Source organism: Cebus imitator, unplaced genomic scaffold, assembly GCF_001604975.1.
Source record: "Cebus imitator isolate Cc_AM_T3 unplaced genomic scaffold, Cebus_imitator-1.0 Scaffold155, whole genome shotgun sequence".
NCBI classification, from domain to species: Eukaryota; Metazoa; Chordata; class Mammalia; order Primates; family Cebidae; genus Cebus; species Cebus imitator.
Window position 1 is genome coordinate 2,386,861 of NW_016107470.1, and position 26,413 is coordinate 2,413,273.

General features: G+C 41.9%; 1 protein-coding gene and 1 non-coding gene across 4 annotated transcripts in view; one reads left to right on the top strand and one right to left on the bottom strand.

The window, feature by feature from the left end:
- Nucleotides 1–26,413, top strand: part of MAMDC2 (MAM domain containing 2) — a 173,315-nt gene that overhangs the window by 63,777 nt on the left and 83,125 nt on the right. For all 3 annotated transcript variants that reach the window (XR_001829512.2, XM_017543444.2, XM_037743824.1), the window contains 4 exons: nt 8,163–8,434; nt 9,656–9,740; nt 12,911–13,048; nt 25,641–25,897. Coding sequence is in view for 2 of the 3 variants with exons in the window: in XM_017543444.2 (XP_017398933.1) it covers nt 8,163–8,434; nt 9,656–9,740; nt 12,911–13,048; nt 25,641–25,897 (752 nt within the window). In the remaining variant the exon portion in view is untranslated. The remainder of the gene's footprint in view (nt 1–8,162; nt 8,435–9,655; nt 9,741–12,910; nt 13,049–25,640; nt 25,898–26,413) is intronic.
- LOC119473403 lies at nt 518–624 on the bottom strand. Its single transcript, XR_005202608.1, has one exon. It is a non-coding gene; the product is annotated as a U6 spliceosomal RNA (small nuclear RNA).

The window sequence follows — 26,413 nt, forward strand, 5'->3', positions numbered from 1 at the left end:
TTTCTTCTGCTTGGTCAGTTCAGCTGTTGAAACTTGTGTATGCTTCACGAAGTTCTTATATTTTTTCAGCTCTATCAATTCACTTATATTCTTCTCCAAGCTGTTTATTCTTGTTAGCATTTTGTCAAACCTTTTTCTCAAGGTTCTTAGTTCCTTTGCATTGGGTTAGAACATGTTCTTTTAGCTCGATGAAGTTTGTTATTACCCACCTTCTGAAGCCTGATTCTGTCAATTCATCAGACTCATTCTCCATCCAGCCTTGTTCCCTTGCTGGTGAGGAGTTGTGATTCCTTGGAGGAGGAGAGGCATTCTGTTTTTGGGTGTTTTCATCCTTTTTGCGCTGGTTTCTTCCCATCTTTGTAGGCATCCAGTTTGTTGATGATTAAGTTATTTCTTTCTGTTTCTTAGTTTTCCATCTAACAGTCTGGCCCCTCTGCTGTAGGACTGCTGAGGTTCACTCCAGGTCCTGCTTGCCTGGGGATCACCTGCAGTGGCTGCAGAACGGTAAGGGTTGCTGAAAAACATGGAACACTTCACAAATTTGTGTGTCATCCTTGCACAGGGGCCATGCTAATCTTCTCTGTATCATTCCAGTTTTAGTATATGTGCTGCCAAAGCAAGCACGCATCTTTGTTTTTAACAAAAAGTTTGGAAAGTAAAAAAAGTTAAAAGAGTAAAATACGAAAAAAATCTCATATAATAAGGACATAAGGAAAGAAAATATTTTACATAGTGCTGTACAGTGTGTTTGTCTTTTAAGCTAAGAGTTACAAAAGAGCCAAGTGTTAAAACATTTTTTAATTTATAAAGTTACAATAAACTAAGGTTAATTTATTATTGAAGAAAGAAAAATATTTTCTATAAATTGTGTATTGCCTAAGTATACAGTGTTTTTAAGTCTACAGTAGTATATAGCTATATCCTAGGCCTTCACACTCCCTCTCTGCTGAGTGACTTACCTACCCCACTTGCAAGTTAGTGCCCTATATAGATGTACCATTTCTTATCTTTTATGCTGTATTTTTACAATATCTTGTCTCTGTTTAGGTGTGTTTAGATGCACAAATATTTATCATTGTGTTTTTCAATTTCCTACAGTATTCAGTACAGTAACATACTGTTACAGGTTTGTAGCAAAGGAGTAATAAGCTGTCCCATATAGCCTATGTATGTAGTAGCCTCCACATCTAGGTTCATGAAGCACACTCTGTAATACTTGCATGATGACAAAATTGCCTAATGATGATTTCTCAGAACCTGTCTTCATCATTAAGTGATGCATGGCTGTACATCATTCTATCAGGTTCTCACATCAGCCCTATAGATATGAAGTCATGTCTCATTTCAGTTTTGCAGTCTAAAGTGAGCACAAAAGGTGAAAATTATACACTGTCAAAATTGCTCTTAAAAGTTCCTTAAATTACAAAGTATTGTACACATGGTTTTCTACGTATTATGCCATTTTTATGTATAACATGGCCAATTTTTCTTTCTGCATGGAAGTACATCCTTATATAACCATTAGATGAAATAGATTCCATTTAGTGGTTATTCATGTGAAAAATATATTTCGTGTGTGTGTGTGTGTGTGTGTGTGTGTGTGTGTGTGTAGTAGCAGTAGTACTATTAGTACTAGTGGTTAGATTGTTTTTAGTTGGTTTGTTTTTTTCTAAGTACATTGATTTTCCTCATATTGAATGTATATGTAAAGTAGCTCTCTTCTTTTATTCCCATTTTGAAAATAAAGAAGCCAGTGATTGTTTGTGTGTGTGTGTGTGTGTGTGTGTGTGCGCGCATGCGCACGCGTGCACGCGCATGTAAGGTTTTAAACCTAGGTTATAATTTACTAATCCTGAGTAGGGTCCACTGCACTACACAGTCAACCCATCATGATTGTCACACCTGAAGGACCAAGCAGTCAGCATTCATTAGCTAATAAAATTCCATGGGTGAAAGAAGCCCCCTGTGATTTGTGCCCTGAACACGCTGCCACAGTGATGGCCTGGGGCTTAGACCTATCATGCTGTGCCATGGCTATTAAAAGTTATCTATACATTGAGTTCTGGCTACACAGATATATCCAGCAATTGAACATGACTTCAAGACCCAGTTCTTTATGGCTTGACTTCACTTAAACAGAAAAGCAAGTTTTTCTGTTGTTTTCTCATGCCTGCATGTGACAAGGAGACGTGTTCAGACCCTAGGGCACATGGAGTCTGTACTTTTTGGCAAGATGGCTTAATGATTGTTTTTGATTGCTGACTTACTTTAAAAACAAATCTATTTGGAAGTTTTAGAATTTTATGGCCCTTGTCTGACCCCTTATAAAGATTTTATCATATCTAATAAATGTCTCGTAAATCAGTCCCAGTTGCCTAAGCAGCCATATTTGAAGTGGATCCTTCCCTCTCCTCTGAGGATGTCATATCTCCAACACTATGGTTGGTAAACCTCCCCCAGATCCCTGGTCTGATGCATCACAGTGAACCTCCCAATCCCCTTGTGATTTCTGCCCTTCTTTGCCTTTTTCTCATTTGTTTTGTTTAACATCTCTGAAACATTGCTTTATATTCTTATTGGTTTTAAAAGATGAGAAAAAGTAGCATGTCAGCAGGAATGGTGGAGTAAGGACCTCACAGAATCTTCTCCCTATAAAAGCAATGAGAACACCAGTAGAAATGATCAAAATCAACTTTTAAAAAACTCTGGAAGTTAACCAAAGTCTTACAATGTTTAAGAGCATGTATTCAAGAAAAATGAAGGAATATTGTTAAAACAGTTAACTTTATGGTGTTTTACATTATTCTCATTTTGATCTTTAAATTTATATAGAAACACAAGGGACACTGAGTAGTCAAAATGATCTTGAAAAGGTGTATGAAGTCAGAGGACTCATACTTCCCAATTTCAAAATATACTACACAGCTACAGTAAGCAGGACTCTATGGTACTGGCGTAAGAATAGACATAGATCAATAGAATCAAATTGAGAAGTCCAGAAATAAACCCCACATCTATCCTCAATTAATTTCAACAGTGATGGCAAGAAAATTCAATGGGCAAAAATTATGTCAAAGGTCTATATGTAAAAGCTAAAACAATAAAACTCTGAGACCAAAAAAAAAAACTGTAGATCTTCATGACCTTAAGTTAGAGAATGGCTTCTTACCTATGATGCCAAAGGTTGTGAAGAAAAAAAAAACTAAAATCAGAAAATTAAATTTCATCAAAATTTAAAAATTTTATATTTCGAAGGACACCATAAAAAAAGGTGAAAAGCTGGCTGGGCATGGTGACTCATACCTGTAATCCTATCATTTTGGGAGGCCAAGGTGGGCAGATTGCCTGAGCTCAGAAGTTCAAGTCCAGCCTGTGCAACATGGTGAAACCCCATCTCTACCAAAATACAAAAAATTAGCCGCGTGTAGTGGCACACGCGTGTAGTCCCAGCTACTTGGGAGGCTGAGGTAGGAGAATTACTTGAACCTGGAAGGCGGAGGTTGCAGTGAGCTAAGATTGAGCCTCTGCACTCCAGCCTGGGAGACAGAGTGAGACTCCATCTGCATTAAAAAAAAAAAAAAAAAAAAAAAAAAAAAAAAAAAGTGAAAAGACAAAGCACAGAATGGGAAAATATATTTGTAAATCATTTATCTCATAAGATCTATTATCCAGAATTGATAAAACCTCTTATAACTCAACAATAAAAAGAGAATCCAATTTTTAAAATGGACAAAGGATTTGAACGGACGTTTCTCCAAAGTAGATGTGCATTAATGGTCAATAAGCACATGAAAGATGCTCTACGTCATTACTCACTCAAGAAATGCAAATCAGAAGCATACTCAGAAATCACCTCACATCTCTTAGGATCACTACAGTAAAAAAAGATGGGCAATAACAAGTGTTGCTGAGGATGTAGCGAAACCGGAACTCTCATACATTGCTGGTGGAAATGTAAATGATACAACCACTTGAGAAAGCAGTTTGGCAGTTCCTCAAAATGTTAAACATAGAATTTTCATGTCTCCTAACAGTTTCACTCCTAAGGCATACACCTAAGAGAACTGAAATTTTTGCATACAAAAACACTTTCATAAACATGCTCGTGGCAGCATTATTCAAAATAGTCGAAAAGCAGAGACAATCCAAATGTCCATCAACTAATAAATGAATAAGTAAAATATGATACATCCATAGAATAGAATTTTAGCCCCAAAAAGGAATGAAATTCTAGTATATGCTACAACATGGATGAACCTTGAATATACTATGCTAGGTGAAAGAAGCTAGTAACAAAGGGACACGTGTAATTCTATTTATATAAAGTTTCCAGAATTAGCAAATTCAAGCAGACAGAAAGTAGATTCATGGTTTCCAGAGGCTGAGGGCGGGGCAAATGAGGGATGACTGCTAATGGATACAGGATTTCCTTTTGGGGTTATGATGAAAATATCCTGGAATTAGATAGTAGTGATGGTGTACAACTTTGTGAATATCCTAAAAACCTCTGAATTGTATTAAAAGGGTGAATACTATGGAATGTTAATTATGTCTAAAGTTAACTTCCAAATATCAGTCTGTTTAAGATGGAATAAAGAAAACATTTTACACACAAAGAAAACTTCATTAATTCACTCTGTGGTAAAATGATTCTTTTTAAGTGAAAAGAACTCACACATTGATTCTAGAATAGCAATTTTATTAGTGACAAGGCAGGGAAAGGCAACATCCTTGACATCAATATCTTCCTCATCCTATATTTTCTAAAACTTCTTCAAAATATACCGTGTTCCTTCTAGTTCAATCTAGCTGTAACATGTCCACAAAATATATCTTTACATGGAAGCCACAAGTAGGGAAAACAAGTTGTTTCAACTCAAGTGCCAACTCTGATTGATTGGTAGTAGCTACATGGAGCACTATGTTTAGAAGGATTCTAAGGCTGTATCCAGAGCAGGCTTGAAAAATGTAATGATTAATTTAGAAAATTCGTCTTGAAGGTGGCAGTGATAGTGGAGGTGGGTGGTGCTTGGGCTGATGATTAGGTCTAGGAAAATGCATCTTTCTGCTGAGTGGATTGTGTCCTATCAGCTGGGTAGATACATCTTTGCATGGACTGTAATGCAGCTGATAGGCATGTTCACAGTAGTGATTTGGTCTAGGAAACTATATCATTCTGCTGAGTGGATTGCATCCAGTCAGCTGGGTAGATATATCTTTGCATGGACTGTGAAGCAGCTAATAAGCACATCCACATGGCATGACGTAAAAAAAAATCGTTAAATGCAAAATTCCAATATTTTAAAATAACCTACGTTTGTGGCTGTCAAAATCACTCAGCAAATAGCACCAACTCTCATCACACAGAATAAAATCTAGGTATTTTAAATAGTACATTTTATATAGTGTGTGCCTCAAAGGCTCTTGACAAGAGAACATTAGCAAGCTTACAGTAAAATCTGATCTAGTGAGAGAATGTCAAGAGAATTTTTTTATGGCACTCACTGAAGAGTCAAGATACTCACCAGCAGCTGGACTCTGTGCACCTGCTGTAACACGCATTTACTTACATTCGAGTTGTATCCTCCAGCAGAGCTGTCTCCTCCCTCCTTCACATACTACAGGAGACTGCATTTTGTTTGGTAGATGAGAGGTGGTTGGAGAATGAGCCCTATTTACCTGACATACATTGTAAGTCAGCAGTTATCAAAGACCAACAGCATCAGCGTCACCTGGAACTTCTAAGAAATGCAATCTGTTAGAAATGCAGCATCACCCCAGCCCTACTGGATTGGAAACTCAAACGCCTGGCGATCTGTAGTTGAAAAAGATTTCCAGGTGACTCTGGGCTCAACTTTAAGAGCACTGCTTTGAGTTGTCCCCTTCTAGAGTGGGGAAAGGAAAAAGAGAGGGAGAGAACAGGGGAGGCTGGGGAAGTGCCCAGGGAAAATTGAGCCTCCCATGGCAGCAAAGCTAGTGTTTGATGTGAATGTCGATAGGACACAGTGAGGTCTTTGTTTCTTTCCTCTTTTATACTCCATGTTCCGACTCTCTTCTTCCTCAGAAAAGGTTTGAGGTACTTACATGGTCTCCCCCAGTCCAGCCTGTTTGAAGTCCTTTATTTATTTATTTTGAGATGGAGCCTTGCTCTATCACCAGGCTGGGGTACAGTGGCACAATCCCGGCTCACTGCAACTTCTGTTTTCTGATTTCAAGCAATTCTCCTGCCTCAGCCTCCCTAGTAGCTGGGACTACAGGTGCACACTACCATGCCCAGCTAATTTTTTTTGTATTTTTAGTAGAGACGGGGTTTCACCATGTTGGCCAGGATGGTCTCGATCTCTTGACCTCGTGATCTGCCCGAAGTCAAGAGATCTCAGCCTCCAAAGTGCTGGAGTTACAAGCATGAGCCACCATGCCTGGCCTTGAAGTCCTTTCTTTTGGGGCAGTAGCAAAAAGCGCGGAAGAGAATGGCACTAATACATTCCTCATGCCACAAGAAGCAGCACTTTTATCCAAAAAGGGTTGGTCTCAAGAGCCCCAGCTTAGAACAGTCAAACCCAATGGGCCCTTCACCTCGGAAATGTGCATGAAGCATGTAGAACAGTACCTAGGGCTGTATTGCAGTAAGTGTTGCCTGTATATGGGAGCTATGGTGGTGGCGGCAATTGCTGCAAGGGCCAGATTTCTCCATGAAGGTGCCTGGGTTGGCACCTAGAAGCAATTACTATTTGCACCCAGATTGCCAGGGAGGGTTCGATCTTGATCTTGAAACCCTTCAGTCAGCAAGCAAGCCTCCCTGAAGACAATACCCTAACTGTGTCCCCCATGTGAGGATGGGTGCCAGCTGAGTTCCAGCTGGCCTGCTGGCACTCCCTACAGAGATAAGGATCCAGGCTGAGATAGGCGTTTGAGACAACAAGCATGGGAGGGCAGGCTGAAGACCATCAAGCAAAACAAAGAAGCTTTCCAAGTCCTTTCTAGTAAGAGTTTAGTGCTAGGGAGGCCGAAGGATGACAGATAGAAGGTTAAATTACAGCCAAGAATGTGGGAACCTCCATGAAAGCATGAGAATCTACAGGCCAGAAAGACCCAGGGGGTCCCCAAAGACCCACAGCCAATAGGATCATTGATATAGGTAACCAGATGGCCAGAGGGGGATTTGGAAGGCTTGAGTTAGGGTTCTCAGCTTCAGTGTCCTGCCTTTTTTTATAGAAATGCTTTTCATATCCTTTACAGCCAGCAGAAAGCACTTGTCAATATTAGGAGGGTAGAGAGAGACAGGAAGGAGGAGGGAAGGAGAATGAACAGAGGAAAAGGAATGGAGGAGGAGAGGAGAAGACAAGAGAGGAGGAGAAGGAGAAAGGAGGAAAGAGGGAATGCAAAAGAAGAGAGGAGAGAGGAGAAGCAAGGATGATTGCTAGTCCCAGAGTGTCCAGTGCGTTCCCAGCCCTGTGCTACATGTTTTGCAAATGTTTCCTCATTTAGTTCTCAGAACTATGAAATGTGGTCATGGAAGAGTCAAGGGAAGGAAGTCTTATTCCTAATTAAAAATAGCTTACAATGTATTTTGTCTGCCTAGGTCCCAAGATCCAGGCTAAGGTAACCAAATCATTTCAGTCTACATAATGATGCAAGTTAAATGCAGACTGAAGCATTAGGTATGGGGAAAGCTATGTAAGGAGAAGGCTGAGTCCACCTAGTAATTCTGTCTGCAGTCATGCTGCTCTTCTGATTCTGATGCCCCTCAGCCTGCAGACACATGTGCCTGTGGGCACGAGGGAGATGAATGCAAGGTGCTAAGGGGACCTGGTGTAAAAGAATAAAAGGCAGAGACACTCGGCTTCAGTGTCAGGAGTGAAGAAGGAGTGATGGCAGTTACGACAAAGTACAAAGTAGAAACCACATGCCACGCTCTGAGAAGATGCAACACCACTCAGCTCCAGCCTGTTGTCATCATCTGGTAACATGGCCTCAGTGTTGCCAGACTTTCTCATTTTTTCAAAAGAGATCCATAATCCAATGTTTAGTCAACTTTCAGTGGGTTGACAAAATATATCTGCAAGCTTATCTGCCCACAGACTTACTGGACTGCAGTTGCATATTTTCCTAAGTTGCAAACAAAAAATCGATCCTTTGCCTGTGTTCCTTTCTCTTTCCAGGTCATTACATTTACGTGGATACCTCCTTTGGCAAGCAGGGGGAGAAAGCTGTGCTGCTAAGTTCTGACTTACAGGCTGAGGAATGGAGCTGCCTCCGCTTGGTCTACCAGATAACCGCGTCCTCTGAGTCTCTGTCAGATCCCAGCCAGCTGAACCTCTACATGAGATTTGAAGATGAAAGCTTTGATCGCTTGCTTTGGTCAGCAAAAGAACCTTCAGACAGCTGGCTCATAGCCAGCTTGGATTTGCAAAACAGTTCCAAGAAATTCAAGGTAGGTAGAGTTTAGGAGAAAGATCTAGGGCTTATTACCTGTGCTTTTTACTATTCTAAAATCTTATGAAAATTTCTGACGTGGAAGTTAGTTATCTCCTAGATAATGATGTGATGTTTCATAGGATGCATACCATAGAAGAATATTAGCAATGGAAATAACATTTCATTTATTCCTTAAAAGAGCTTCTTCCAAGATTTCTTTCCCATCTGTTTAAATGAGCCTTCTGTAGAAATCTAAATGGGGCTTAAACCAACCTCTTCATTGGAAATAGATTTTCTATGGCTTTAGGGAGTATTCTCATTTCCTATCATGTTATTTCATCCTTCTAAATCATGTGTGCTATGTGTTTATTTATCTTCTTAATGGTTTCTTTGCTGCAAATTTTGAACAAAACATTATAATAAAAAAATGAAAATACTTTAAAAGAGAAAAGGTACTTAAAGGGCATGTTCCATTTCCTTTTCAAAGAGGGAAATTGTTTCTTCAGGAGTCTTGGAAAAGGAAGATACAGAATGTAAGGTGAAGCTGGGTGTAGGTTGGATAAGGAAGGAGGATGGGATCTGGACACACCTGGCCATGAAGTGTGATATTTATTGAGAATATTTCATTGAGGACACAATGGAGCCATCATGAAAATGTTCTCCATTCCTCATCCACCCTTCAGCTCCCGATCCCATCTTGCTGCTTCTTTGAAAAGCTTGAAATTCTTTACTCTCCAATACCCCTTCTCTGTTTGGAGTCCTTCCATGTCAGGCAGTGGTTGAGGATGGAGCACGGGGCCTCTGAGTTCCCTCTTTCACAACATCCTCCCAGAAGTTATCGCCTCCTAAATCTGCCAGCATAGTTGCAGAATATAGGGCTAAAACCACAGGAGAAGAAGTGATTACTTTCAGAAACAGGATCACAAGTGCTGTCACCACAAACACTGGAGATGCTGGTGGTTGGGATAGCAATAGAAGAGAAGACGGCTGACTCTGAGCTTCTACTCGAAGTTTTGATGTATGTGTTTATATGCACATCCACATGCACACGTACATATACACACACTCTTTCGGCAAACTCCATAGTGAAATTGGTATCCAATAGCAATTAGCTGGTACTAACCATCCTGTTTTGCCTTGAATGGCAAAACAGCTCCAAACTAATAGCTGAGATACTGAACCAAGGAAACATGATGTTCTGAAATCTAACTCCCCTTCTTCCCCATATGTTGTACAGATTTTAATAGAAGGTGTACTAGGACAGGGAACCACGGCCAGCATTGCACTGTTTGAAATCAAGATGACAACCGGCTACTGTATTGGTGAGTAGGCTTCATTTTCATTGAATCAAATTGTGAATCTTTTTCTAAAAGCTACTGATGCCAGAGGGAACTGAATTAATTCAAAGACCAAGTATTTTATAGAATGCACTGCATAATGCATACCGGTTTAAATTCTTTGCTCGGTTCTCTTGAATGCTGTATGTTGTTTGTCTTTAGTGTGGGAAGGCTCATTAGAATTTGCCTGGACCATCTGGATTAAGGAAAGAAATATAGATGCAGCAACTGTAACTTCAGAGCTTCCACCTTTAACCTCGGCATGTTCTGATTAAAATAATTTACAAATTGCTGGAAAGTCAGCTTTTTGAAGCATGTGCCAGAAAATCAGACATTGTTTGGCCTCCTTTGCCCATTTTTCTCTTGGCACACCACTGCCCTCATCTTAATAATCACAGTTGTCACTTAGATTTCACTTGACAGAGCTGGTTGGCTGTCTTATATGTGCCAGCTTCCAAGAGGGAACAAAGAAAGGATAATCCCTGTCCTATGGTGGTTCAGTTTCTATTTGTCTACACTGGAGCTCGTTCCATATATGATAAATACTGCTGAGGAAGGACAAGCTATGCGTGGAGGTGCGGGGAGGAGGAGAGAAAATTGGAGAGGACTAAATAGGGAAAATGCATTGGAGCTGGAGTTTCAAGAAGAAGAATTTAGTTAAGTGGAGGTGAAGGGTAGGAAGGCAAGGGTTCTCTAAGGTCAGACCCCTGTGGGGAGAAAGGACAGTGCAGGTTCAGGCAAAGGTAAGAGGCTAAGCAAGGTGTTTGAGATGAAGACCAGGACTGCTAAGGGAGTTTGTGTTGGAAGAGCGTGGGTGCAGAATGTGGAGCTTGGACTTGCCGAATCATGTATGTCAGCCAGCAGAGGAGAAGTGTGCAGCTGCATTTTCACATGACTCCAGCTGCCATGTGGAAAATGAGTTGGGTACAGGGAAAATACATAGCAGGTGGGAAAACCCCTAGGAAGTGGCTGTGATCTTACAGAGGGGACATAATGAAGGTAATATTGGATTAGCAGTGAAATCAGAAAAAGGCAGTAGAATTCAGAGATTTTTCAGCACTGACAGCTCTTGAAGGCTAAATGAATGTGGCAGGGAAAAGAAAGGAGAGTCAAGGAAGATTCTGAAGAACAACAAGCCTTTGCTAATTCCCTAAAGTTTCACTTCTCTGTTTTGACCTTCCAATGATGTCTCCAGGGCAACTGAAAGAAAATAGATCATTTTCTGAATGTACAGTGAGGCTCAATCTCCCTTCCTTGAGCCTCGCGCTGGGCTCCCACCTGGCATCTGCACGGGCTGTGAATGACACACACAGTCAGACATACCTGGTGGAGCGCCACCTGCTGGTTCAGTCAGCTTACTGAGTCTCAGCCTCTATTTCATCACCTGTAAAATGGTAATAAAATGCTTCCCTCCTAGGATCCTTGGGACAACGAATGAGATCGTGGCTATGAAAATGTTTGGTATATAAGGTGCTGGGCATCCAAGACATGTTAATTGCATTTCTTCAAATGATGTGGTGACTTCTTATTTGTTTAAAACCAAAGGATGCCAACACTTTTATCTTACTAAACTCTGTGATCATGCTCTCACTTCTTTTTGGGTACTTTCTCCGCCTCTCTTCATTCCTCATCTGTAAAATGAGATTAGTAACAGTGCCTATGTCATAGGGCTGCTTTGAGGATTGAATAAGTTAATTTATGTGAAGTGCTCAGAATAGAGCCGGGCACATTGAGGAGTATTTTGCTTCTTATTTTACTCGTAGGCAGCCTTTGGCACTGAATGTTAGGGCATTGGTTAGCAGACGCTGTGGTGAAAACACTGAAAATGAAAATCTTAGAAATTTTCAGTGCTTGCTAATGTAAAAACACATTGCTGACTATACCAGTCAAGATCCTGGCAGGAAGGAGGAAACGGGGTACACTCAACCTGAGTAATTTGAGGGAAGCTCACAAAAGAGACCACAAAGGTGTGAGTGATAAAGGAAGCCAGCAAAGGATAGCTCTGTGGCTCAGGGCTAGTTACAGTGATGATTCACAAGCTGTTATCGTCTTTTGTTCTAAAAGAACAAGGGAGGAGGAGTTCCCAGAACGTGTAAACAGTAGCTATTTGGTGAGGGCTGCTTGACAGGATTCGCCAACCCATGGCGACCTGGCCAGGAGACTGCTGGGCAAGTAAACCACTGATTTTACTCTCCTTCCACCTATCGTTGGTCGAATCCAACAGGGAGATGGAAGGCAGGGGAGCCCATTGATACAATCTAGGTAGGTCAACCTCTGTAGGACCTATCAGACGGAGAAGGGCAAGGTGGATCAGCAGGGGGCCAATGGCCAGCACAATTATACATTCTAGTTTAATTTCATAATTATGAGGGTCAATGGAGTCACTGGCTTGTGAGTCTTTTGCTCCTTTTTAAGGAACAATTGTTGATGGGGACCAATATATCCATGCAAACATGCCAATGACACTAAGGGCAGAAGAGGGGGGGGTCTATCTTCTCTCTCTTCTCCACTCGGTAGCTACAAAAGAGACCCAGAACCTAGGATATATCTGCCTTACCTATTTTGCCTGGGTTATGATTTATTTTAAAAAACAGAATTTTAACATCTAAGACACAGGCCCCTCAGCTATGGTCATCTTGTTCTCCATGAGAAGAGAAAAGAATGGAAGACTGGGCCATCAGATTCAAGAAAGGATTGTGGAAAAAAATTTCTAGAGCTAAGAACATAACCCTGAACAGTGCTTTGAGACAGAGATGACTGATAAAAATAGCTGATTTGTATCAAGCACTGACCACATGCCTGGCACCATGCTGGGAGCTGTCCACACTTGCAATAGCTCTATGAAATGAGAACTTTGTCCCTATTTCACATATGGAGAAACAGAGGCTACAAAAAGTGATAAGTCATGCTCCACGTGACATAGCTAATAAGTGGAAGGGCCACAATCCAAAGGGCCAGTGATGAATTAGAATCTTGATTCATTACAGGATCTGTCTCTCTTCTTGGCCAATATTGTTCAGGAGTCCTGGTAGAAAGGTCGCAGTGAGCATAGGAAAAAAGAAACTTCTGAATATCTAAGAGCAAACTCTGTAGTAGGTTGGGTGTACCCAGGTGTGACTGCGTCTCCATGAGGTGTTTTTGTTTCCCTTTTCCAGAATGTGACTTTGAAGAAAATCATCTCTGTGGCTTTGTGAACCGCTGGAATCCCAACGTGAACTGGTTTGTTGGAGGAGGAAGTATTCAGAATGTCCACTCCATTCTCCCACAGGATCACACATTCAAGAGTGAACTGGGTGAGCTGGTGTCAAATGGAGTCCTTTTCCCAAGATAAATGTTTCTGCTTTCTCCTCCCACTTCCTCCACTGACCTAGCTGGGGCTTCTGTCAACAGGGAAGAGAGGAGGGAGGAGGGTGAGTAGGAACCCAGTATGATCCGGGAGGCATCACAGAAGAGTAGGGAAGGTTCTACAGTGAGGTAGAGACTAACTGCAGCTGTGAGCTCTATAGCTAAGGAGAAGGCCACCCCATTAAATGTTTTCCTTCACCTGTGGCCTAGTCTTGCATTTTCACATTTCCATATTATGCTTTACTTTCTTGTGTATTTGTTGTTAATATTTTCTCATTTCTAAAGACAAGGCTGGAATAATCCCAGGTTACTTTTCACTAAAAATAGATCAAAGGATGGGAACAGGTCCTAAGAACCTCCCAAGTGGCAGTGAGGTGAGCCAGTACTGATGATTAGTTCTGAATGTGGTGTGCAACAGGGCCCCCTAGTGGCCAAGGAGGCTGCTTCTCTGCAAGGAAAATGGGGAGGGGAGGTTGTATTGTCAGTGAGAAGCCAGCTTTGAGAAGTCCTTAGCAGAAGAGAGACAGGGGAAAGGGCTTACTTACTTGTGGGTTACCACTGCTCACACTTGGACCCTTTGAAAAAGCCTAGGTCTCTCCACAGTTGCAAGACATTTCATCCTCAACTCCAAAGTTTCCAAGGAGTGAGAAGCTTCTGGTGGCTGGCTTTTCAACAAGAACAAGAACAGGAATTTGTATTCTGCTGCAAACAGTTAACTTTTTCTCTTTCAATCCTTTACACATAGATATTGAGGTAATATACTCATCCCAATAATCTGCTGACAGTGACAGTGTGTCCCCATGTCTGAAGACATTATGCCCTTTTATGGTTCTTTCCATTTTTCTTCATTCACTATAGCTTCTCTTCATCTGAATATTTTTAACCATGTCACCAACTCTTTTTCAAAAGTGCTCATAATTCAGCTTATCTTAACTCTGAACAGTCCTCATCCTAACCTTATTGTTCCTAACCTCTTTGTTCCTATTCTGCTTTCTTCTTTATATCTAGAGTTTCAGGTTAAATTTCCTATAACAGCCAGGAAGATAGTATAAGCAAATGACATATGGTGCTAGGTGACGACTGTGGCAAACTAGAGAGCAGTGGACCCTGTGCAAAGGCTAGTCGGGTCCTGTGAATTTCTGCTCTGTGAGAATGCAAGCCCAGGTTACCAGATCTTTTGATGTTTCAAGATCAGGAAGACAGGGGTATTTTTTGTTAAATTACCAAGATTTTTAAAAGTTGTTGAAAATTTTCTAAAATCACAGTGTGGGCCAATAAAAGACATCTGCAGGTCAGACCCAGTTGGCCAACTTCTGTTTTGTAACCTTCATTTGACAGGTTTTCTTTCTTTTGCAACATGTTCAGGCTTCTTAGAATAAATTGTTTATAAGTAACCCCAAATAAAAAGGCTGGAATTTCATGGAGCTTGCCTGCTTAAAACAAACCCAACTTTAGATCTAGCATTTTCATTAATTTGACCCAGCATTAGATATAATGGGGAAAATGACAATTAAAATGACAGATCCTCCATGGCCCCTTCCCAACTTCAAAGAAGATGCTTTCAAGAAAGGAAAAGAGATTTCTACCACAAATGGATGTTAACAAAGGGTGGTATGTCAAGCACTGTAAGAGTGGTCCCCTTCCCCCACCAAAAAAGAAAGGTGCTGGGAATTCAGAAACAAAGGAGGTCCCTTATTGTTTGGATGTCCTAGAAAACATGATAAAAGAAGTAAACTGTATTTGAAAGATGGGTATGACTTTGAAAGGCAAAGATGAGAGAAGACTAAGAGCAATGATACAGTGATGGCGGCTGCGAGGGATGGACTGGGGAAGAGAGATGGCTAAAAAAGTAGCATAGGCGCAAATTCTAAAATGGCTGAAATGCCAGGAAAGAGATTTTAACTTTATTTTATCGACAATGGGGGGCCACAGAGGCGTTTGGGCAAGGGAGAGATACCGTCACAGCAGTGTATTTGGATGGATTAACATGAGGGTGATTACCTCAATAGATGGAGAATAAAAAGGCGAAGCACGAAAACAGAAGAATCCCCCAGAAACTATTTCTTCAGATGCATCTAGGGTCACTGACATTAGAAATGAGACAAGGAAAAAAAAAAAAAACATGTTTATGTGCTTCCTACCTTTAAAAGTAAGGTTTAGCACTTTTTTTGTTGTTGTTTTTGAGACGGAGTCTCGCTCTGTCGCCCAGACTGAGTGCAGTGGTGCAATCTCAGCCCACTGCAACGTCCACCTCCAGGATTCAAGCAATTCTCCCTGCCTCAGCCTCCCAAGTTGCTGGGATTACAGATGCCCACCACCATGCCCGGCTAATTTTTGTATTTTTAGTAGAGACGGAGTTTCCCCATGTTAGCAGGCAAAACGGTCTCGAACTCCTGACCTCAGGTGATCCGCCCACCTCAGCCTCCCAAAGTGCTGTTTAGCACTTTTGACATTGACAGAAGATTGGGGTTTCCCTATGCATAACCCATGTTTTGACCCTATAAATAAGTGGTCCATCCTCATTTGGGGCCCTTTGTAGGAACCACATTACAAATGAGTGCTCTGTGTAGAGTGAATGATAACCAGTCATGGCAAAGTAGTCCATGAATCTGCATGAGTATTTTAAAAGACAGTTGGGTTAACTCAAAATAATAAAATGTCACCAACTCTTGAGAGTTTTGTATAAATGTGTAAAGCAACTAACATTCTCTTGGGGTTTCAGGAAAGAAAAGCCAGATGACTTTTTCCTCATGTGTGACAATAGGCTAGTTTTTAGATTTTTCTGTCATATCTTAAAATCTAATACAAGGAACAGAAAGGATCTTGAAAGGCTGATGCATCAAAATGGCAATTATTTCTTGTATCATTATCACAGTTGCACAGAGATGCAAATTTAACAATGGGGAAGCATTAGAGAAGTTTTCCCAAATCATTTAAAAATTAGTTCCAAAGTCAAATCCTCTGGGTAACCAGTGTTACCAATTCAGTGATTATTCAGTGTTTCATTTTCATCCTCAATGATGGCGAGAGGCAGCTGGCTGGGGAGAACATATATTTCTTGGAAGAGGCAAAAGATAAGAGATTAGTGTCAAGTCATCCATTTGATTATGTTACCTGAGTATAATTCATCCTTTGAAGTGTATAATACTCCTAGTCTTTCCTCATGCTCATCTGTAACCATAGAATATTCTGACTATATTTCTGCCCTGAAGGTTACGGAAAGAACTGAGATATATATATATATATATATATATATATATATATATATATGTGTGTGTGTGTGTGTGTGTGTGTGTGTGTGTGTGTGTGTACATATACACACACACAAACAAACACACATATACAGTCATTACCCTCATTACCCTCAAAGAGTTTATAGGAACCAACTTTTCCCAAAACTTCCTTCCCTATAATACCAGTTTTTAGTATACTAATTCTTATATGGAGCACAAGGGTGATATGTGGTCAAATAAACTGAGGAAACCCTGCATTAAAGAAAGCTAAACAGATTTCTTTATTTCAGGATTTCTCACCACCTTTAATATAGGTGGTATGCCCATGTACATCATGGCATTTCTCAAATTATCTGAATACCAAAATGCTACATAAACTTGTAAGCATACATAGCAATGTGTAACTAATAGAGGTATGAGATAAATGATATGAGACCACAGACAAATAAAAGATTACCTTAGTTTTGGGGTACAGAGAAGGCTCTCTAGAGGAAGTAATAGCAGAACTGGAAGATGGATAAGGGGGAGACAAATAGAGCATTTGCAAAAGTGTAGAGGCATGAGAGTGGATGGTTTATTTTATGTTTGGAGAGTATTGAAGGATGCCAAGGTAAGTGATAATGGCACAGGAGCCCTAGGTCCCAGGCTGCATTCCTACTTAGGATCAGCAAGAAGCCTGATTGCCTGCATTACTCCAAGTTCTCTTCAACCTTTGGACTGATATTGTGCCCATGTGTTAGCCAACATCCCCACTCAACACACACACACACACACACACACACACACACATACAAGTCCTCATGCCTGGAGTTCATCCATGTGGTGGATGGATCATTTCTCCATGACTCATGACACTCTTTTCTCATTTTGATTCAGAATGAGCAAGGGTCATCTTAACAGGACCTATTTATTTAGTCTCTGCATTGATCCATCTTTCCCCTATAGAGGATAAGGCTAAAAACGATGAGTTCAAAATATTCTAAAATATTTCATTTGAAAAGTTCTGCCCATAGGACTCAAAGATTTGATCGGTATCATTCTTTAAAACAAAACAAACTCTCAAATACTCTAAAAAGGAAAGAGGTTGCCTCTCTTATTATATTTGCTTTCTACTGTGTATATTTATTTGCCCAGAGCTCTGTCAATTGGGTGGCAAAGTCAAGATTAAATGGTTCAGATGTCTGCCTGCAACAGCAGATTTTGCTCTATGTGAGCTCATCTTGTGTTCATTCATATACTGGACGTAGGTTTAGCCTTTGTTTCAGGTAAAAACTGGAACAACAGCAGGTGGAAGAGAAGTTAATGGCCTACTTAGGAATTTCAGAACTGCAGAGAGGGTGGAGAGAAGTCTTCCCAGGAGAGTGATAGTCTCTGTGTTGCAGAAAAGGAAATAGTGAATGTAATTTCTGAAAACCACAATGTGGGTATGAGTTTTCCTTCATTTCTTTGTATGTTCCTAACAATCTGTCCCAAACACTGAGTCAAGGTTTTTAAATGAGTATTGTGCCCCCAAATTCTTGCCTCATGATGGAAATGATTAAAATAATGCAGCAAGAATTGTGGTGGGACATCTTTGGAATACTGGAGGGGATGTAATTTTTATCCAGGGTTTTCTTACTTAATTCTGATTCATCACATATGGGTTTCTTTCTTTATTCATATGTTTTGAAGTGAAACAAAATCTTTCAGGAGGTAACCTACTGACAGCTCAGATCATTACTGTTTTCTACATACCTTAGCAAAAAAAGATGTTTGCTGGAAAAATAATGAGGGAAATGCATTTCTGTGCTGAGGTTTAAAAAAAAAAATAAGCCTGCTTGTGGTGCTACTCTGGAAGAAGCTGGACAAGGTTTCAAAATCTAAAATAAGGTTACAGTTATTTTATTCCATCAAACATCATGAGGTGGATGGATCATTTCTCCATGACTCACAAGACTCTTTTCTCATTTCAGTTTGGAATCAGCAAGGGTCATCTTAACAGGACCCATTTATTTACCCCCTGCATTGATCCATTTGGTGCATGGTATAAGCACTTGGTAGGGAAGCAGCTTTCTTAATTTTCTCAGCATTTTCTTTGTGCAAGGTCTGCTTGATTTCCTTTCTCTGCCCTCAGATAACTTAGTATGGCTTTCCAGTTACTTTTGGGTATTAACAAACACCTTCATTTTCAAGGATTAGGTTCAGTCAAGTCGCAACTGCGATGTCTCATCTAGTTCAGCTCTTTCCCAGACTGAGCCACACAATACAGCAGAGAGAAAGTTTTGTGCTTTGTCTCTTCATACTTCACCTTTTTCTTCCCTTCCTCTTCTCCCTCTAACTGTACTGCTTCTGGCTGCTTCAGATTGGGAGGCAATGGGGAAGGGGTGGAGGGTTAGAGGGGAGGAGCAGAAAAGCAAAGACCAGAGACAAAAGGTTTTACTTGCCTGTTGCTATTTAATCTAGAGTTGATTGCCTTCATACAGCACTTGGCCAAATTCTGGCATTCCTGTCATGGCCAATGGAGGATCCCGCTTTAGTGCTGGCAGACAGGGATGAGCAACTGTCTGGCTGCCCGCCTGCAAATCCTGCTTAGTTCCTATAAATAATGGCACACCCCACCAGCTCCCTTCTAATGGAATTATTGCACCGGCAGGCAGTTCTCTTGAGAAGGGTCCATTTAAGGTACTGTAGCCCGGCTGCCTTCTAAATTGCCCCCTCAAACTCTGGAAGTGCAGTCCACTGGCAACAAACTCCTTCTTCTCCACTCTTTCCCCACAGATCCCTACAGACTGCTTCTTGCCGTTAGATGTATGCACCAGTGCCAGGCTCCATCTCTGCACCACACACACTCTAGTTTCGTGGATCAACTTTTCTCAAGAACTCTGACCATCTTCATCTCAAGGTCCAGAGCAATTGTAGAGCCCAGTAATTTCTGCACACAGGGTAGGGATGAGGTTAGATGGCAGTTTCCTTCCTCTCCCCCTTCCATGACTGGTTCCCTTAAGCCCCTTCCCTTTTATCAAAGTAAGAAATGGGTAGCAATCCCCTTACCTTCCCTGGACAGGTGGAAAGGAAACACATAGCAGGGCAGCTCTGTGATAAGGCTCTTCATAGAAACCCCATCTCCAATCTCTCTGATCCATCTCAAGCCTTCTCATATGCACAGGCTGGAAGGGAGAGATGGGCTAACACTGGTAGAGCTAGGGTAGATGTCAGTGGCTACCACTTAGCATATTGATGATCTAGCATCACTCTTTAGAAAATAGAGGTTGTTGTCACCTATTGTTTGGGGCTTTGAGGTCTTAGCACAGATAGGAAGTATCTCCTGTAATATTCATTCATATTTACATCATCCTTGAAAGCTGTATAAAAAGACTAGCGTCTGACTCTATTATAGTAAGGGCCACCAAAACCCTTGCAACTAAAGGTTCCTGAAGGTAACTGTCAGACTCATGGAGTGGAAAAACACGCATAGCAGCTCTTTATCTTTGGGTGCTGTGTGCTCATCATGGCAGCAGACCAGTGGGTGTTTCCCTCTGGCATGCATCTCTTCAGACCAGGTTGTCTGCCTCACTGGGGAGACAGTTCGTCCAGACAACCAGCAACACTGGAGCAGACAACACAATTGGAGTGCAAACGTGGCCAGCAGGGGCTGAGTCAGAGCATGCCTCTGGCACCGCGGCCAAGCCAAGGGCAGTCCTGGAGGAATGCTGGTCAGCCAGACTGCCTGAAAATAAACGTCCAAGAACCATCTTCAAAGTTCTTTCCCGAATGCAAGGGGAAATGGCTGACTACCAGGGGCCACTGGTTCCACATGAAAAGTTTAGCTAATACAAGTTTCCTTTCTGCTGTAAGAAAGGAAAGAAAGGCCTCTTCAGGAGCAAGCGTGTGTATGCCGGCACCGCAGGCTCCATCCCAGAAGGGGCCTGAGCACTGGCCGCGTGACTGAGAATTGTGATCTTTTTTTCAACTGAATTTGAATTTTTTTTTCCTAGAAAGTTTGGGCTCTTTGTATATAATGCAGAACTAGGTAATAATAGATTAGAGTGTATGGCAAAGCAGCACAGACTGTAGAGGAGTGGCAATAAGCTTCTCAGTTCTTAATCTTATGGGGGAAACCATTCCCCCATATAACCTCTTTCATTTTCAGTTCAGGTTTTAATACTTTAAAATCTCTGTGGCCAGCAGGATTTCTAGTGATTGGTAGATTAAAGGATTCTGTCTACTTCAAGTCCATATGTACCCAGTTTCATCCTACTTGAATCTTAAAGATCTGATGACAAAAAAAAAAAAAAAAAAAAAAAAAAAAAAGCCTTTTCCAGAGATTCTGGACGCTCTAGAACCCTGTACCAGATAGGAGCTTTGGCCTCATTGAACTAGGCAGGAAGTTTCTCCTAATATCAGACACTGGAAAAAATTTCCCAAGAACTCCAAGCTTCCTTCTTTATTGTTTTTAGAAAGGAGAATACAGTAGCACCGGCCGCCACCTACCCATTGGCTCCCTTTTCCTCAGAGCAGAGCGTATCCGAAGACACACTCAGCCTGGTTTGGCCATCATTCCTCCAGCCTCTTCTCCTGGGGCAGGCACCTGAATGACAATTTCTGAATCACCTCTACCAGTTCAACTGAGATAATAAACTTATGATGAGCTACCTTTTGTTTCCCAATGAGAAGCTGAATGTTGCTCAGATTGTCAGTAAATAGAACCTAGCTTTGGCAACAAATGAATGATGGAAAGAAAAATGAGGCAAGAGCATGTGGTCTAGTCTGGTGGTTCCATATGAGACTTGGCGTCAGCAGTCTTGATCTTATTCCCAGCAGCCTCTCTGACTCACTTTGAGCAGATCATGTTGTGTTTGCTGGATGCCTTTCGAATCAGCACTGTGATTGTGGTTCACTTGGCCTAGCATCCTGAGCATGAGTTGTTAATGAGACACTTTGACTGCAAATGCAGAAAATAAAGTATTGTCCACAAACCAGGTGAGCTACTACTCTTTAAAAACAGTGATCAGGTGTCTGTCATCTGTAAGGAAGATGAATTTGTAACAAGACTGGCTGTAGAAGCAGACACTAAGCTGGACTAGGGGGAAAGAGATTTCCTGGGGGAGATGGCTGTGAAGGTCTGAAGCAGAAGGAGCCAGAGTAGCTGGGGACAGGGCCAATGTCCTTATTGGGCACAGTAGGCATAGTGCCTAGGAGCCATGACATTTTTAGGGGTCCATGTGAATATTTTAATTTTATTTATCTTAAAATTGGAAGGGCAAATGAATGTAATATAATGATTTCTAGCCTACATCATATACATCTTTATGCCAATGCAGTCATAATCTAAAATGTTAAGTACTCTTTATGGAGCAATGGGCCCACCACAGCAAAAGCACCTAGGGCCCACAAAAGTCATAAAGATGCCCTGGGTAGGGAAAACCTTCAGTGCAGAATGCAAACCTGACCCTTGAGGAAGAGGAGAAGCTGGGCCAGTGGGAGCTGCTGAAGTGCCCCATGCCAGACAGAATGGCCCGCCCCTCTGCTGTTTCTTCACTGGTGGGGGGCAGCCCAGGGTGGTGTGGTCTTTGTAAAAACTCTCCTGCAGGTCCAAAGGTGTGGTGGCTTGAGACCCAGTCAATTATGATTCCTTCAGCAAGTTCTCTGAAAGGGGATCTCTGTGGCCCCTGCAATTAGGTATCCAGGAAGCAAAGTGTTATACATACATTATAATACAAAGAATTATAGCTTTCCTCCACTCAGTTCTCCCTGCTGCATATCTCACAAAAAAATTCTGTTTCATTGGTAAGTCATGTTACAAGGGCAATGAAAACTTCATCCCTGCCTTTGATACTCACATGAATTCTTAGATAACAGAAGCAGATTATAGAGGCTAACTGGTCAGAGGCATTCTCCACTACTAGAATGTTCTATTCAAGGCTGGCTGGCCACCGGGAGTGATTTAGAGAGTTTTCGAGCTTGGGATGTGGAGGAGGGACCTTTCCTGCATATCAGAGTTTCTTTGATTGTATCCCGTCTGACATTCTGATTCTTCCTTTAAAATTCCTCCCCAGTGGTTTCCAGCCTGTAGATATATTTACTTGGCACATACAAAGTTTAAAAAATTGTGGTGGGGTGTATTATGCATTGAATTGTGCACTCTCAAAATTCAAATGTTAAAGTCCTAACCTCCAGGACTTGAGAATATGACCTTACTTGGACGTAGATGGGTGCAGATGTAATTAGTTAAGATGAGGTCATGCTGGAATAGGGTGGGCCTCCAATCCAATATGACTGCTGTCCTTATTAAAAGGGGAACTTTGAGCATGGAGAGATGCCCACAGGGAGAACACCACGCAAAGACAGAGGCAGAGCCCTTCAAGCCAAGGAATGCCAGTGATTGCTAGTGTACCACCAGAAGCTTGGAGAGAGGCCAAGAACCAATCCTTCCCTCATGGCCCTGAGAAGGAACAAACCTGCTGACACCTTGATCCTTGACTTCTGGACTGCAGAATTGTGAGACAACACGTGTGTTGCTGAAGCCTCCCACTTTGTCGTACTTTGTGACAGCAGCTCTAGCAAACCATACAGGCAGCATCCCTTAAAAATGGATAGATTTGGCTGGGCACTGTGGCTCACACCTGTAATCCCAGCACTTTGGGAGGCTGAGGTAGGTAGATCACCTGAGATAAGGAGTTAGAGACCAGCCTGATCAATATGGTAAAACCCTATCTTTACTAAAAATACAAAACCTAGCCAGGCGTGGTGGTGGGTACCCATAATTCCAGCTACTTGGGAGGCTGAGACAGGAAAATTGTTTGAACCCAGGAGGCAGAGGTTGTAGTGAGCCGAGATTGTGCCATTGCACTCCAGCCTGGGTGACAGAGCCAGACTCCATCTCAAAAAAAAAAAAGGACAGATTTGCTGTGAAAACCTGAATTCCAGACTAGGATGGGGAAAGCCTACAGCACCGAGCTGGATGCTGGGCATCCGCTGGAGTAAACCCTGCTCTCTCAGGGAGGCTGGAGAACACAGAGGTGAGCAGACAGGCTTCTCATCCCAAGCCAGTTATTGCCACATGAGAATATGAGCCCAATGCTATCAGATGCTTTTATTTTTCCAGACAGGCTTGATTTCTGTTTCTCGATGCTGGGGAAATATGACTTCAAATGCTGGCTACTAATTTACTACTCTCTCTTTTCTCCTTGACTCAGTCAACTTCACCCATATACTTAATCTAACTGGCTCCTTTGAGCATTTGAGTTTCTTATTTCTGTTTATTCACTGTTGTGTGGTTTGGCAAGACGATAAGGTAAATTATATTCAAACCAAGGAGATTATTCAGGGGATTCAGGATATTGAACTTGCCACCAGGAGAAAGTGAGCTTTAATCTGTCCATCTTTCCTCACTGCTGTGTTGAGGTAAGGACCTTTCTGAGACCATCTCTGTATGTTACATAACCGTTATGTTGAGGGCCCACCACATATGGGGCTGTGTGCTAGATATGTAATATGTAGTAAATGTCCAGTGTATAAATACCTATGTTCCTCCTCATATTCTTGCTGCTCTTCATAAAAAAGAAAAGGTATTCTTTCTTTCCTTATTTTAACTTTTGGAGACAGGGTCTCACTTGTCACCCAGGCTGGAGTACAGTGGTGTGATCATAGCTTACTGCCACCTTGAACTCATGGGCTCGGGTAATTCTCCTGCCCCAGCCTCCCTAATAACTAGGACCAGGGGTGCATGCCAGCATGCCCAGCTAATTTTAAGAAAGTTTTTCTGTAGGGACAGGTCTCAAATTCCTGGCGTCAAGCAGTCCTCCCACCTCAGCCTCCCAAAGTGTTGGGATTACAGGCATGAGTCGTTGCACCTGGCTATGAATTCTTATTAACCGGAAATTATGTCATGAAAATGAAGATATTAAGCTATAATTATTCTGAGCTTGTAAACAGAAAGGGCGTTCTGTTAAAGCTGCATTGCATAGCACTCTGTCATCACTTAAATCAATTCATTTGAGTCATCACTTAAATAAATTGCTAACAATGCTAGCTACCATTTATACAAAACAGGCTATACAGCAAGCCTGGTTCTAGAATTGTGAATGGCATTGTAATATAATAGCCACGATGTGCCAGGCACACGCTAAGCACTTTACATACATGACTCCATGGAATACTCATCACCCCTCTGAGGAAAGTATTTGATTGTCATTCTAGAGATAAGGAAATTGAGACCCAGACAAACTCCGAAACTTGTTCAAGGTTGCAGGGCTAGTAAGAAGTGGAGCGGGGTTCAACCTCAGCTCTCTTCAATGCTAAATCAAGGCCGTCTCCATTCTGCCACATGGTTTCTGTGTTTCACCAAGATGCCCCTAAGGGAGACCAGCCCCTGGGTCCAGAGCCCACTAAGGCCTGCCAGAAGTGGGATCACACATTCACCCCTCCTCATTGCAGTGTTGATTGACCTTCATGCTATTAACGATACACAAATTACCATATAGTTGGAATTCAAAATCTTAGTTTCAGTCAAAAAACATGGTGATATCTTGCATAAATTGTAAACATGTGCTGGAGGGTCTCTCCATTCTAAGAATAGTTGGTATGCTTTGTGTGCCCCTAAGAGTCTTATAACTCAAAAAACGTCTGCCGTTCACAGTGGCTCACACCTGTAATCCTAGCACTTTGAAAGGCCAAGGTGGATGGATCACCTGAGGTTGGGAATTCGAGACCAGTTTGACCAACATGGAGAAATCCTGTCTCTACTAAAAATACGAAATTAGCCGGGTGTGGTGGCACATTCCTGTAATCTCAGCTGCTTGGGAGATGGAGGCAGGAGAATCACTTGAACCTGGGAAGCAGAGGTTGCCATAAGCTAAGATCACACCATTGCACTCCAGCCTGGGCAACAAGAGTGAAACTCTGTCTCAAAAAAAAAAAAAAAAAAAAAAAAAAAAAAAAAAAAAAAAAAACTGGGGGGGGGGGGGTTTTTAGGGAAATTTTTGGTTGTTTTCTATGGGTGTGTTCAGCTTGTGAAAATTTAAGCACCTGACAGAGGACACATCTACCTTTCTCTGTATATTTTACTTAAATGAAAAGTAAGGAAAATAAAAGGAGTGGTTTCATCCTGTATTTGGCAGTGTAATGAACCCCGTGGACCCGTCTCTCAGCTGTAACATTGTTCCATCCACGCATGGCCAAACCTCTGTCATCTGTAATCCATCCATGTCCTCCTCACCATTCCCACTAGACTGTTTTGAAGTAAATCCCAGAATGATGCCATTTCACCTGAACCTCTTCCCCTCCCCCACCCCCAACTCTGACACTGTGCTCTCTGTGTGATTTTCAGGCCACTACATGTACGTGGACTCGGTCTATGTGAAGCACTTCCAGGAGGTGGCACAGCTCATCTCTCCATTGACCACGGCCCCCATGGCTGGCTGCTTGTCATTTTATTACCAGATCCAGCAGGGGAATGACAATGTCTTCTCCGTCTACACTCGGGATGTGGCTGGCCTTTACGAGGAAATCTGGAAAGTGGACAGGCCAGGGAATGCTGCCTGGAACCTTGCAGAGGTCGAGTTCAATGCTCCTTACCCCATGGAGGTAGGTGTACTGGTGCACCAGCTGTGCTGGGGGGCACTCTGCAGTCATGCCACCCACACACAGGGCTGGAGATGGAGAGTCTGCAGCCTCACACTCAGTCTGTCTTCTGCTGTGCCCCAGTCTTACTCTTTCTTCTCCTCAGCCCTTCTCCTGCTTGCCCTTCTTCTGCATCCCCTTCTGCTGGCCACTTCTATCACCTTCATTTCTTAGCAAGAGCAGTTTTCATAAGAACAAATACTGCAAAAGCCAGTCAACCAACTAGACTTCTTGAGGACCCTCCTTCTCAACCTTGCACTGTGGTCATGGAAGGTTCAAAAGAGGAGATCAGAATCCTCCAAGTAAAACTCACTCTTGACTTACCCTTCCTGAGAGCAGTTGTGAAGGTTTTCCTTATTTGAGCGAACTGTTTTTCAAGAAAGAAAGAGAGAGAGAGAGGAAGGAAGGAATTCATCTTTCTTTGCAACATAAATAATATCATAAAATCAAAAATAAACTTGCAATTATGGCCCTAGTTTG